General features: G+C 35.9%; 2 protein-coding genes across 3 annotated transcripts in view; both read right to left on the reverse strand.

Annotated features, from left to right (window-relative positions):
* LOC109859206 (adhesion G protein-coupled receptor E3-like) overlaps positions 1 to 8730 on the reverse strand; it is a 69910-nt gene extending 61180 nt beyond the window's left edge. Inside the window, exons 1-2 of the mRNA XM_020437213.1 lie at positions 8234 to 8730; positions 5415 to 5595 (exon numbers count right to left, since the gene is read on the reverse strand). Coding sequence (XP_020292802.1) covers positions 5415 to 5584 — 170 coding nt within the window. The 5' untranslated portion in view covers positions 5585 to 5595; positions 8234 to 8730. The remainder of the gene's footprint in view (positions 1 to 5414; positions 5596 to 8233) is intronic.
* Positions 8731 to 10357: 1627 nt separating this feature from the next.
* Positions 10358 to 14562, reverse strand: LOC109859205 (codanin-1). Of its 2 annotated transcripts, XM_020437212.1 has the most exons (11): positions 14371 to 14562; positions 14220 to 14306; positions 13834 to 14136; positions 13474 to 13750; positions 13238 to 13395; positions 12551 to 13147; positions 12221 to 12460; positions 11771 to 12133; positions 11410 to 11575; positions 11055 to 11323; positions 10358 to 10788 (listed from the first exon to the last, which is right to left on the reverse strand). In XM_020437212.1, the coding sequence occupies exons 3-11, from the start codon at positions 14113 to 14115 to the stop codon at positions 10639 to 10641; spliced, it is 2502 nt and encodes an 833-aa protein (XP_020292801.1). In that variant the 5' UTR covers positions 14116 to 14136; positions 14220 to 14306; positions 14371 to 14562; the 3' UTR covers positions 10358 to 10638. The 2 variants fall into 2 exon arrangements, with proteins under 2 accessions (XP_020292801.1, XP_020292800.1); XM_020437211.1 differs by having other exon boundaries at positions 14220 to 14562.
* Between the last annotated feature and the right edge of the window lie 145 nt (positions 14563 to 14707).

The raw sequence follows: 14707 nt of genomic DNA on the forward strand, positions 1-14707 counted from the left end.
AAAAAAAAAAAAAAAAAAAAAAAAACTATATAACGAGAAATTAAAGTACCGTGTCCGTTATAAACGTATGCGCGGATGAATATTACGTTTCGAATAATAACAAGTTTTTGTCCGGTTCTCAGATATTTTCCGGATTCTATTCGCATACAATCGCGTGATTATCGTTACTGAAATTGAATGTGATTTAATTTCTATCGTTCGCCGCTCGTTATTTAACCATTTTCAACATGCGTATCCAATATATATATATATATATATAATGGATTTGATTGTAGAAGTAGAAAGAGAAGGAAAATTAGTATGGTAATATATAAATTTATATATCTCCAAATAATTCGACTATTTAACGTCGAATTAACATTATTAATCATTAATTTCTCTCTCTTTAAAAGATTATTAACAATAATTTTGTTAACGTCGTATGGATTCCTTGAGAAAGTCTATTACCGTGAATCGCGCGTGTACTTTTCTTTCTGTTTTATTATTATTATTATTATTATTTATATTCGGAAAATAGAGATCACTTTCTCATCCGTTCTGCAAAACTTGGTTCGAGACGCGTGTTTGTTGATAAAAAACATCTGCTCCAATATTTTAGCTTTAATCAAGAAAGTTTTTATATCGTTTATTATATCCGGACACGTAAAATAAAAAAACTGCAATTACATATGAAAATCGCAGGAGAAGAACTTGATAAGTCACACTTTCGTAATGTTAGAGAAGAGCGATTGTAAAGTTCGAAACGTATATGTATTTCTCTGTTACACGTTCTATAAAAATGCTTACATCTCGGAATTTATCAAGAATTTCTCCCTCTCTCGTTTTGGATAATTAAAATACTTCAATTTAACTATTAAAACATCAAAAACAAAAAAATTGACTTATCCAAGTTCTTCTTTTGTAGTCTTCATATAAGATAATTATGCAAAGTATATACATGTATACATATATATAATTATTTCATAATAAAAATTATTTTTGGAAGCTGATCCGATAGCAATAAGCGAAATATAATCAAGTGGTGTCAATAAGCGATATATTTTAATGCGCGTTGAATATCGATGAGTGAATATTATCACCGAGTAAATAACTATTGATATCAATGAATGAAAATATCAGTGATTAAATATCAATGTGAAATATTTGCAGTTTAGTGACAACCGCAAATAATCCTACACCGGTAACACGTCATCATCATCAAACGTCTTTCATGTGTCGAATGGCGATAAAATCGCTGCAACGAGGTCGAGCATTCCAGCAATGTTAGTACATTCCATATAGATACCGGATATTCGATGTGATATCCGGTTAATACGAGACGCAAAAAATATAAAAGCCGTAATTTATCTTTAATCGCGCGATGAGCGTTGCGCTGCCGCGCGAGGATATTGCAATTTTCGGAATATTAATATTATATTTCGCGCAAGAATAATCGTAACATTTATACGTGCAAGAACGCAATAAACACTGCGATATAACGTAAAGCGATTTTCTTTTCTCGACGACGAATAAACGATGAATAAAAAATTGAACCATAACAGCAATAACAAATAATAAAAAATGAAAAAACGCAATTAAGAAAACTGGTAATATCACGATGATACAAAATAACGTTTTGTTTGTAATATTGGGATGTCGAGTTGTATAGTTTGATATGGCAGTGCAAATATATACATGACCGCGATCCCTATTTCCTCGTCGTACTTAAAACTGGAGAAAAAGTAGAAAAGAGAAAAGATTTGCGGATAGAATTTTTACAGAAAATCAAATCAGTAGGAAAGAGAAGATAACGAAAGAAAAAGAGAGAATTTTATTGTTAAAGAACATAGAAGATATTTTTTTAACCGACTTTCGTTCCACCGACTAACTAGTTGCACTTCATACTCATTTGCCTTAAGAAAATACAGTGTTTTACGAGTAGATTTATACGCGCGCAGTGTGTGTTATCTAGTTGGACGCGGGTGAGGTTGGTAAATCTTTGTGAAAACAGGAAACTCCATTAGCAAAAACGAAATATGAACACACTCGTGGTCGCTGTGAGATTTCATCACTTTGTACACGGCGTTTTATCGACGACGGAAGAAGAAACAAAGCTTTCAGAATTGACTTTTGAAACTACGTAAATTCTCGAAGCTTTTATTTAGTTATTTTTACAGTTTATTTTTCTAAGTGGCAATTCACAGACTATAACTGAACAGTGAAACAAACTAAATTACATTTCAAAACTTTGACAGAGAATTGTGTGTTCATTTATACAACTTATACATTAAACTCGATACGATTCTACAAAAAATTAGAATCAAAAAATTTTAGAACAATCTCGCAATAGACGCCGCGTCTCCTTAACTTTGCTTTTCTTGAAAGACGAAAAAAAACAATATCTCCGAGATCATTTCTACTGTTATTCGTAACAGTTACAGGAGAATATCTGCGATATCGGAAGGATATTTCTCAATGCCGGTAAACTTCAGTTCCATCGCCACGTTGTATAAAGAAATTCTCGCCGATTCTCTCGCAATATATCGGAATCTCTCCTACGTACAAACGAAATATGAAAGGGATATACATGCGATAGGAGAATGGGATAAAATCTCAAAGACGGCAGCGTTTTATCGATGACATTCGCAACGATAGCTTTTGTCCAACTTTTTTTTCCGCATCGAATATTTCCGGATTCTTGCTCTCTTTCTCTTTTTCCTTTTCGATCAATCGATCGAACCGAAAACATGCAAGGAGAGAACATTGTGGCAGAGCGTTTTCCCATTTCCCAGCAATTTCCGGAATGGGGAATGACCGATCATGACACTTTCTTTCTCTCTCTTTCTTTTTCTTCATCTCTGAAGTTTCTTCGTTTGCGGAACGATCTCGTTTCCACATCAACGATTTATTTCGCGTCTGAAAGTGAAATTGGAACATCATCACAAAAGAAAAGAGAGTGAGAGAGAGAGAGAGAGAGAGAGAGAGCTTGAAGTGTGCGAGTCATCGATTTCTTGATCTATGCGAAATGAAATCTTTCAAGTAACTGTTCGTAAATGCGATAGTAGTAAATCGCAGAGAAAAAGCGACAGAAAAGAAGCTCTTTTCAGAACGAAACCAAATTTTAGAGCACGACTGCCACAGTGGGATATATTTTTAAAAGATGTCGTTTTTCCAGAGTTCAAGCGTGTTCTGATTAGCTGTGCAACGCGCGAAACGATGAGAATTTACAAGAATCCGCGAGAGAAGAATTGCCGATGTGTCGAAAACAGCGGATAAAATAGGATATAAAGGCTACGTGATCGACATACAAAGAACAGCCGAATTTCCTGATCGATTTCTGGAAAAACTTTATGTGTGTTAGTGATGTACTTTTAAAGAAATATATAGAGAACTGAAAAAACCTTGGTAAGTGTTCAGAAAAACGGAGCACCTTCGGAGGTCAATGACCTTGACATATGTTGTCAAGGACACCTCCCTGAACAACAATCTGCAACTTTTAGCCGTCGTTTGTTAAAAAATTATAAACAAAAGAAATATCATAAATGAACTCTTATTTTCCGACACCGTGTACGTTTTATTCGTGTTGTAAGCGTGTAGACAGGAGGAGCTGCGCCCTCCCGCAGGGAGTGGGGCTTCGCCCCTCCCCCCTGCACCCCCCTCGAGAAAAAATGAAGAATTAAATCAAGTGTCGCTTCATGTCATAATTGTTTACTCAATCACTATGCACGGTTATACTCACCATACAGTAAATCACAAAGAAAATTTCGTAGATCCTCATACTAATTGTCACACGCAAAACATCGAAAGAATTTGGCGATATATGCGAAGTAATATTCCACTTTATATGTCGAGTAAACAATCTTGACATGAAGCGACACTTAATTGAATTCTTCATTTTTTCGTGAGGGGGGAGCAGGGAGGGGCGAAGCCTCTCCCCCTGCGGGGGGGCGCAGCCCCCCCTGCCTACATGCTTACAACACAAACAAAATGTACACGGTGCTGGAAAATAAGTTTATTGTAACAGTTGTTTATTAATACCAGTTTTTGACGCAACTTCTTTTGTTTATAATTTTTTAACGAGCGACGACTAAAAGTTGCAGATTGTTGTTCAGAAAGGTGTCCTTGACAACATATGTTAAGGTCATTGATCTCCGAGGGTGCTCCGTTTTTCTGAACATTTACCAAAACCTTTAAAGAGTCACGAAATGTTTAAAAGACTCGGAACGCGCGGTTACAATGCGAAAATCTGTTGTTTTTTTCGTCGATACTTTACTGTGTTTTTGATAAAATTTGCGGAAAGAAGAGGTCATATATGTATTGACATACAATTATTTCGAATAAAACCATCGGATAAACAGTATGAATAATATATGTATATATTTCTTTCTCTGTTTGGTTCTTTCATCAATTTCCTTCTCTTTCTACTTTTTCACATAAATTTTATTAATAAATGAGTAAACTTGCAAAAATTTAAAAACAGAAAGTTGAAAAGCAATGCGAGCCAATGTACAAGATATCGGTGTATGTAAATTATTTTTGTTCAAGAAGTATCATATATTTCAACCCCAAAGCACGGATCCTTATCACAGTGCGTAATTAAATAAATTAATATTTTAATTTACTTAACCAATGTTTTAACTATGTTTACTATTGATAATCCGAATCTTAGGAGATTGAAACGTCTGTTATTTCACGAATAAAAACTTGATACTTTATATGTATAGACATCTTGTATATGTCGGTATTGGATTGCATTACCTTTCAACTTTCTGTTTATAAATTTAATTTTCTCATTTTGTAGTGTTTTTTAGTCTGCCCAATGAAAACTGTTGCTAACAGCCTAAAGCGAACGTAACGGATATATCCGCTCGATGAAAACTGTAATAATAATAATTGAAGTTCCCAAGATTGAACGTGTAGTCGACAAATTAAAAATTAAACTCAATTTATCGCTCATATACTCAATAGTTTAAGACCAAATAGAAAGATCACAACACTTGTTACTTTTAAATAAATATCAATCGAGCGTATGAAGTGCTCAGCTGCGTTGTATTTTAAAAAATTTTAAATGAGACCGAGTTCTACCTGTATTTATGATTATTCGAACACTGAAGACTAAACCAATTTTGAATCAAAACGTACAACATTGAATAAAGAAGTTTGTTTACCCGAAGATTTGGTTTTTGCCACGTATATTGGCCACTTCTCCCCCATTATTATATTTCACGACGACGAATATATTGTTTAAAAAATTTATTTTTAACAAACATTCGTGCAAGATTCTTCATTAATATTCGCACTTATTAGAAAAATAAAATTCTCTATTTTTTTCTGTATTTTATTTCATTATTACACATTATATGTATAGATAAGAAATTCCTCTGTAATACAGAATAGTAGACGGCCGCTTTTGTTCTTCTTAATAATAGACTTACCTGTACGTGATAAAGGCGAACACCAAGGCCACCAAGGACAGGCTTCCCCCAAGGACGACGACGAGACTCAACACGCCGTCCTGGTCGAAGGCACTGGCGATTCCCGTGGAAGTCATTCCGCCCCCGGATTGCGGAAAGCCGTGAATCGCGCCGCTATATAGCGTCTCCATGTCGTTGTTGTCTGGCAAATTAAATTATAAAATCTAATTCCCGGAGACAGAGCAAAATCGGTTAAAAGATTATTTGCAGTAACAAAGAAAACCTTTGCTCTTTCAATGAAAACAAAAGGGAACTGACCTGACTGAAGAGAAAATAAGATTAATTAACTTGAATTACTGCTGCGCACACAAGTACTTCTGCTATATAGCCGGCTTTCGCAAACCGCGCTAAAGACTCGAATTAATAAGCTTTTAATGCAACTCGTGATTTCGGGTAACCACAATAACCACAATAACCGCTGTCTGTCTCTTGTGAAAAAGTTTTATGAGTAATAAGAGACTGTTATATTTTCGCGAGAAATGAAATTTTAAGCAACGCGACGAGTATCATCGGAGATTAAGAACACACTGAAAGAAACAGCTCTGTGTATCGGCAAAAGATGTCTCATCAAGCGTTTCAGCTAAAGACGATCTTGAAACACGTTTTGATCTGATATATCTCTTGTGAGATTTTAATAATAATTTATATTTATATCACAAAGAAGATCTTCTTTCTCCAGATTCGTTGCCTCTTTTGAAATTTCGAGCTCTCTTAAAATACAATCAAGTCTTTCAAAGAACCAACTGAATTAATAAAACACAAAAAATGTTCTTTCATTATTTTAATAAAGTTGTTGGAACTTTTTTCTTTCTCGCGCTGTTCTCATTAAAAAGTTCAAGAAGTTTTCATGCATGACCAATAATATCTCACGGCGAAGACGTTACGAGAAGTTACACGCAGTTTCGCCGGTAAATCATCGCGAGCGAGAGAGGGATTAATGCCACCGATCGCGAGGTGAAATATTATAAACTATTGTTCCGGCGTGCGCGCGACTTTGAGTGCTCACGACGTTTCTAAATGCTCGTAAATTTTGTTTAGTGGCAAAAGCAATTAGCTTCTGGGGCTCGTATTGCTCGTCATTTTCCTCGGTTTTCCGCAAATTGCTCATCCGAGGAATGTGTAAACCGCGATCTCGTTTCGAGAATCGGAGACGAGTCTCGAGAAACCACTGTCGGATCAGTTTCAATTCGCTCTACTGGCACACGTGTCGGTTAAAGGCGTTGTTCTCGCTACTTCCGACGTACGTGTATGTAATCTCACCGTAAAAGAACGCGAGAAAAATAAGAATAAGCGATAAGTCCAACGTGTTCTGAGACAATTTATTGTATCAAAGATGGAATCTTTTTTCTAAATTACATACATGTAAAACAATTGAAAAATTCCAACATTTTAATATTTTGTTTTGTTCTTTTGAGAAAAATGTATTTAAACTAAAGAACACGGAGAGAGAAAAGAGATTTCATATATTTTCGTTTATTCTGTTTCTCTCGAAAATGACGTAAGTCAGATTTATTCAGTAACGTAATTGTAGTAGAAAATTCGTTTACACACGCATAAAAAACGTTTGTTTATTTCGACAAAATTGATCTCATTGGTCAGAGAATTTATTGCGTGTGTGAACCATATAATTTATGCAAATGCGAATTTCGCCGCGAAAAACACGTATAGATTCGCCGCGAAAACGTGTACCGAATATATTCGACGGTGATGTGGTGCGGTGTGTTGACCGATCAAACTTAATTAACTCGTTAATTGTGAGCACAATATTTGTATTGTCAACTTTGTAACGACAATACTGGCGGTTAAAAGTTTTCTACGTATGACGGCAAATCTAATCGATCTTTTTTGTCAGCCGGGTAACATTTTTAAATTATTAATTAACATTGCGCCACACACAATTTTCGAGCTTGACAGCTCGGTCATTGAAAGATAATTTTTGAAATTTGTGTACGGAAAAGTAACTTTTTTTTCTATTATTTATTATTCAAGTATCGTCGTTCATCATCGCGTTTACGGTTTCATAAGCTATATACTGTGACCACATTGTACGTGTGTGTATTTATACACATATATATCAATATCAATATGTTCGCGAAAGTTTTTGTTCGTTATCTTTGCCAAAACTAATATTTTCTCGTATATTTCGTCGTATACTAATTGGATGGAAGGTCGACGAATTTAACGTGTGTGTGTGTGTATAACTTGCGGTTTTCCTTTCTTTTTTCTTGTAACAAAGCGCCGTGAAATAAGGATTCATCGCCCATCTTGAGAGGTTCCATGACGTCTTTCCCTTCAAAGCCTTCCTTTGGAACAAGCCAAGCTAATGCGTGTGTAGCGCCGACGAAAGGTGGCCGACAACGTTAACGAGCTTTTAACCCTTATTTGACATTCACGATGCTATAAAAGCGCGCGAAAACTGTTCCCTCTCGTCAAACTCGCTTCGGTCGCGTGTTGGAAGAAAGTGCGTAAGATAATTAATATTTGCATAATATTTGCATACATTTTCCCTCACGTAAACTCGCTTTCTTTATCGCATTTACATTATTCACATTATTTTCTATCGTGATAAAAAAAATTACGTGCAGTTTGTCACGTACAGAAGTTGCGTAATTTTCTTTTTTTGGTTTTTTTCAACCGCAGTAAGCATTACCGCAAGAACTGACACATTGTTTGTTTATCATATTTTGTGTTTATACTTGTCTTTTTAACTTTTCTTTATTTTCTCTTATTTTCCGAAAAGAGACTTGTGTTTCTCTCGTATATTATTCAGGTGTACTTACGTTCAGTGCTTTATAACATGACGGCGGATGTTCTGTTCGGTTCCTCGTGTTCGACGGAAGCGTTTCGAGACGTCAAATGTCGATGTATATCTGACGCATCGTGATGACAGACATGATCTACGAGCGATCGATCGCGAGCGCGAAATGGGACATGTCGCGCGCACTGTACCAATTAGCACCAGTTGCCGATTGCGTGTCCCGTAATAACGACTAATGACATTCGGTCGGTTGACAGTTTAGCGTATCGATTGTCACAAGAATCGATTAAGTGTGCGGTTGAAATACTGCGTTTTTAAAGTGTACACACATCGACCGATCACTCGATAGAAAACAAACAGAAAAAAAATCCCATTCTACAAATAGATATACCCGGAAATACATACAAGCGTCTCTCTCAATCTCTTTCTCTTTCTTTTATCTCTTTCAAATCATCACGTGCGTATACGACGATTTCCACAAAGCGGAAATTGCGAACGGCACCCAACGAACCCAACGGGCCACGGATCGCGACTGCGAGTGACTCGGTTGTACCGTGCGAACGCGCGCGATTCCTATGTTCGACCTTTGCCGCGCATGTACTAACGCGCCGCGCAATAGCGTCAACTTTGGTTTCAAAATTCACTATCATCGACACCGACAATCTGTATTCACGTTACGTACATTATAGATTTTCGGTGACCGGCAGTGAATTTCGAAACGCGTTCCTTTCGCCGAATCTACGAAAACTCTCAAGTATCTCTCCCGCTCTTCTCCTTCACGCTATAGATTTGTTGCATACATTACGTTTACAGTTTTCTCTTTAATCTTCATATTATCTTCATCTTTCTATTATGTTTCGCGATACATTGTTTAATCGATTCTTTTGATGTAACGCGCTTACAATATTTTACAGAATTATGTTTAAACATTTGCGAAAAAAAGAACGAGAGAAACGCGATTGTATGTACGTGCGCAGTGCTTGATAGACGAAAATTGAAATAATTTGCGTTGAATTTGAAATACCGAGCGATATTTACATCTGGCAAATGTTACAGAATTTGGGTCAATCGGTATGTACTTATAGAATAAGTGAAAAATATAAGAAACTTTTGTCCGAAATGAAGAGACTATGTTTCTGTGCACTCGCATCCACAGTACACATCAAATCTGCGATCTGAAGTTGGCCAGAACAATCCTGCAAAATATTTTACGCGCAAAAGACAGTCGAACTAATTGGTGCTAGGAGAAAACAATCAAAATTGATTAACTTTTAGTAAAATGATTAAAACTAAAATATATTTAATAATATAATTTAAAAAATTTTCTCTCTTATCTTTTTATTAAGCCTAAAAGAAAAGAAATAAATAAAATCAACACTCGACAAATAGAATAAAAATATTATTGATATAAATAAAATAAAAATACCTGTATGTAATATTCAAACTCGCGTATCCATTTACGATTCTAATGCAAAAATAAGTCTTTGCACAAATAAGTTTTGGCATCGTAAACATCGCTACTGTTTTTGTATTATTATGAAGTAAAATTGCTGTTAGTATACAATATTTCCGCAATCATAGTCAATAGGAAAATATATATAAAAGCAAAGACAGAGGGAAAGGAAAAAAAACAAAAGAAAGAATTGGATGAAAGAATTCAAATAAGGACTTATTTTAATAAGTATAACTGTGTCTTACTTATATTAATTGTTTATTAAATTTTCGGAGAAAAACGATGAAAATTATATTCCCGTTTACAAAGGTAGGGAGAATTTGTGGTTATTCGCGAGCACCCGAGATTAGATGCCGTTTTCAGGCAAGAAGGTGGGACGACCATTGAGAGTTATGGTAATGGAACAGAGGTGGATGACCTAATTTCGAAAGCACAAAAGGTCCTTATTGCGTCAAGACAATGTGCCAGTCTGCTACAACAGCGAACCAAAATCAATCAAAATGATGGATCTTCTAAAAGTTATTATCACTTCAATCTCGAAAAAAACATTTAAAAAAATGAAAATTATAGACAATAATTAGAAAATTAACATTAAAAGTGAAGAATCTCTTTATAGATCAAAAAATTATAACAATGTATAATTTCTATTACTTTATCACCTAAAGAAACAAAAATGTATGTAATAACCGAATATATAAAAAAGGTAAAATTTATTTTTATTATTATAAAATAAATCGTCGATACACATATACGTATATATTTTCGAAGCAGATTATACGTCATTTTACGTATGTATATGTACAACAATAAGATTGCTTCGTCTCAGCGTCAAAATATTCAGAACTACGAATGTACAATACTTTACACATATACATACGACGATATACATTAAATTTTGTATTTACAGACAAATATTAACAATATAATCGCACTTCTTCAAGTGTAAGACAGTGTGAACTGCCCGTCGTCAATATCTATAAACCGTAATCGTCGCAAAAATCAATTTCCTGGTACGTTTCCGCTACCCAGCTTAATAGATATTTGACTTTTTCAGACGTCTCGTCAGTAGCTCTATAACCCTCGATAGCCTCGGTCAGACACTTTGATAAAAGCGTCAACAATGGCTACGAACAGATGAATCATAGTAAAGACACAGTTGGAATTTTTTGCCAATAAAAAGCAGGTAAAAATAGTTTGCAAAAATTATTCTACAGTAAAATTTAGCTATTAAAATATGCGAATCTTTTTCATTTTATATCAATTCATAAAACTCGCAAGGAACTGTGTTAGGTAATAACTGTGTTTTCTGTGAAAATTTCAAAATCACATGTATTTTTTTGACATTTTTCCTTTATCTTCTTCAACAACTTAGTACGTCGCGTATACTCACTACAGGCCACTCTTGTCTGAACAGTGCCACACACTGATCGCTTAAACTGTCTCCATCGAGAATCTTTGCGTCTAACAGTCGTTTTAAGAATCTGCCGAAGATCGGCCATAACGCATCATTTTCAGGCTGTGCCAACAACATAATGTTTCTGGAACACAGAAGTCTATGCATAGGCGACTCGATCTCGTCGTCTTTCAGATCATCCAACGACCAAATTTTGATCAACTTGTCCTGGATCTCTCGTGTGAAGAGATCGGTCCTGTGTGCGACTAAAAACGTATATACACATCACGGTCACTTTATCGTTTTACCTTCGAATTTAATTGGCATTATTTTGACATTCTTCAAATGTTACCTAAAAATAACGCAAAATCAATACTGAGAGCATACAAAATTTTCTTTGGCCCTGACAGTAGATCACATCTTTCATTAAAAGCACGATACAATTTGTCTAAAATGTTCAATATACATGACACTGTTAAATCTGCGCCGTTGTTATCCACTAAGTGCCATATCAATCCCTGAAAAAAAACAAGAGTAAAAACACAAAGCCTTGCAAAGATTAATCAATTAAAGGCAGTAATGTAAATTACTGTTTTTATAGTTTTCGGGAAAAATGCATCAATATTTTATGAATTTACATCAGAATATTGTGTCTGAATTTTAAATATTATTTTAAATATTTTTTATTGAAAAACACGGATTTTAAATCTTACTCGAAGCTCGTCCATCATCAGAGTGGGGCTAGGTGCGTCTTTGTCGTGACATTTCTCCTGTTTGGAATGTACAGGACTATTGTTTCGGAAAAATCTATTGATCTCGAGCTCCATGTCTTTCATAAATAAGGAACCGCCGACAATGTGCGACTGAATCCACTGGTTTATGCGCTCTATTGCCATTCTGGTCGCGATCTTTATGCACATCTCTTTGACCGCCGTTAGAGAGTCTTCCGCTAACAAAGATTCTATCGACGCTGTGACTCGCGTTTCGCACATTGCCGGAATCGTTTTCTCGCAATGATCCTTCAAATCTTTTGATGCGTTGTTGGCCAACGTACTCATATCGTTTGCGAGAGAATCCTAAACATCGATATGTAACCAGAGCTTTTATAATAGATTGTTGCATCAATGTAACGTATTTTTTTTATAATTGCACAAAAATATTACCTTGAAGTCTTTACTATAATTTAGTGACAGTTCGCTCTGCTCGTCTGAATCTCTCTGCTTGTTGTGCTGCTTTCGCTTCAAGAGTTTTCTGAAACAGTCCAAATTCGTTTCTCGCGAGGAAGTCAGCGAAGTGTTACATATATGCTTCATGCAGGTCGATGCAACTCGTTCAGAAACGAAGTCCACTGTTTTACGCGTGGAGGCTGGTTGACCGTGGAAAAAAGCTTCCTCCAGTTGCAACTGTCAAAACAAAGTTTCACGATTTATACATATAAAATGTGTACAATAAATCAATGCTAGAAAAAAGTAAACAGCAATGAAACAACTTACTTCCAACTGTTTCGTGCGAGTTGTGCTCCCTACTTTGCGTAATTGACTAGTAACAGGTGTAATGTGTTTGTTGGAGTTGATGTTAAGATTTGTCCCATTCCCTTGAAACATAGAGAAAGTAGATTCCGTTCGCGGGCAGCACATACGCATAGTCTGATCGGTGATTATATCTAATTTATCGAGACTGTATTTGGCAGAGACTACTGCGCAGTCAGCAATATACGAGTTTCCTCTCTTTTCGAAGAGAAGCTTCTCGAGCTGCTTGAGATTCCTTAGCTCCTTGATTTTGCAAGTCTTCTGCCAGCCGTTGTAGAAATCCTTGGGAAAATTTGGCATCTCGAACAACCAACACAGGCTAGACTTAAGCAACACGGCCGCTTGTTCCGAGATTAGGCAATCAGGCGCGGAAAGATCGACCTGAAGAACAGCACGGTAAATGTAATACAGTAGTTCTAGTATTTGCTTGTAATACGGTAGCCGCAGTGTCACAATATCCAACATGGCCAGATATTTGATTATCCAAGGTATAGTTAATGTAAGTTTGCCTTCAACTATGGCGTTCTGAAGACACACTTGTAGATTCAACGATGGTAAAATCTGTAAATGTAATAAAACGAGAAACAAATATTATTAGAGACTTAGGAAGTGTCTTTTTCTCTTCACAAATTTTGTTGTCATATTACGTGCCTTGCTTCTTATCTCCACTTGAGTCGTAACGATCTCTTTAGTATTTGATTCAGATCTGTATGGTAATGATACTAAAAATCCTAATAGTTTCGCGAGAAGCCTTAAGCTGGCTAAGCACGTAGTGAATTTCTGCTGCGTTTGTTCATCAACCATTGTCTCTGTAAAACAAACCAAGCGATAGAAAACAAATGCACTTTTAAAGTATTATATACAAGAGAAATATTAAGATAACGTACCTGAGTCTTCTATTTCACTATTACCAAATTGTGTATCATTTAACTCCATTATTTCGTAAACAAAACAATTTTCTAAGTGTATGTAAAATATGGGATTGAATGCGTGTAAAATAAAATCTCTGAAAAATTCTTGCATGCCAGGGAACGAAGGGCTGACATTCTGACTCTGCGACGGCAAGGGAGTCACAAATCTTTTACTAAGCTGCGTCAGTTTTTCTGGATTAACATGCTTCAAAGCTTTTAGAAAATTCATGCTCTCCTCATCTACCACTTCGTCCTATTATTTATAAATTATTTGTCAAATTCTTATTATGTATAAAATTATATAACACAACGGAAATAACATAATAAAATAAAAACCTGATATCCATTCTGTATACAAGATATCAGCAATTGTGATTTGAACAATCTAGCCATGTGATAATAATTAACAGAGTCATTGTACATTGTCAGCATGTTTCGTATTTTGCTGCCCAGGGCAATCTGAAATACCCATCCTGGTACTGAGTGATTCTCTTTCCAAATACGCAGTATATCATAAAAAGCATCTCGCTGCTTCCTAAAGACATGGAACGCAGTAACAGATGGAAAGTTTTCACGATTGTCAGTGTCTATTTGAAAGCAAACGTTTCCTTCACCCATTGCGCGTTAATGTTCAACAGACTGTAAACAACAACAGATGAGCATTTAAATGTAAAGTCACAAGTAATGTAAAGTAGGGCATCTTACTATACACAAAAACGTGCCTGTATATAAGCAATTTTCAGTGCTTTTTAACTTGTTTGTTGATCGACAAATATATTGCTCCTCTTTTGAACGAATAGTTCCACATCCTTTGTGAGAAAATCAAACTCATTTTTTGAATGGGTTTTTGGAGGTTAGGGTTCCTAAACATACCTTTTGGAAAAATTTCTTTTCCAGTTTGCGCACTTTGGAGGTTAGAGTTTTCAACGCGTTATTTTTGTATATACATATAATTCGCAAGCGTCGCGCAGCACGCAGCACCGCGACATACACGTTTTGCGGACATGAACCAGTATTGTTGCCCGTGTTGTTGCGAAGTCGCGTTTTTGCGCATGCGCACTGTGCTGCTAGAAGAATGCAGTAATGTACACAACGCGTCACTGAATTGCGGAATAGGCGCGGGGATCGGGGGGCAAGCGGGGCGGTTGCTCGTAGCGCCAACGAGCGCCGTGCGAACTAACTAGTAGCAATCGGTTGTCCACAACTACGT

Source organism: Pseudomyrmex gracilis, unplaced genomic scaffold (assembly GCF_002006095.1).
Source record: "Pseudomyrmex gracilis isolate BER0280 unplaced genomic scaffold, ASM200609v1 scaffold_247, whole genome shotgun sequence".
Taxonomy (NCBI): Eukaryota; Metazoa; Arthropoda; class Insecta; order Hymenoptera; family Formicidae; genus Pseudomyrmex; species Pseudomyrmex gracilis.

Bases quoted from the DNA above. Each gene is read 5' to 3' on its own strand.
- LOC109859205 (XM_020437212.1), bottom strand. From the start codon at position 14,115: ATGGGTGAAGGAAACGTTTGCTTTCAAATAGACACTGACAATCGTGAA. The intron at 13,751-13,833 runs GTTTTTATTTTA...TATAAATAATAG, and splicing joins GTATACAGAATGGATATCAG to GACGAAGTGGTAGATGAGGA. The intron at 13,148-13,237 runs GCACGTAATATG...TTACATTTACAG, and splicing joins AAGTGGAGATAAGAAGCAAG to ATTTTACCATCGTTGAATCT.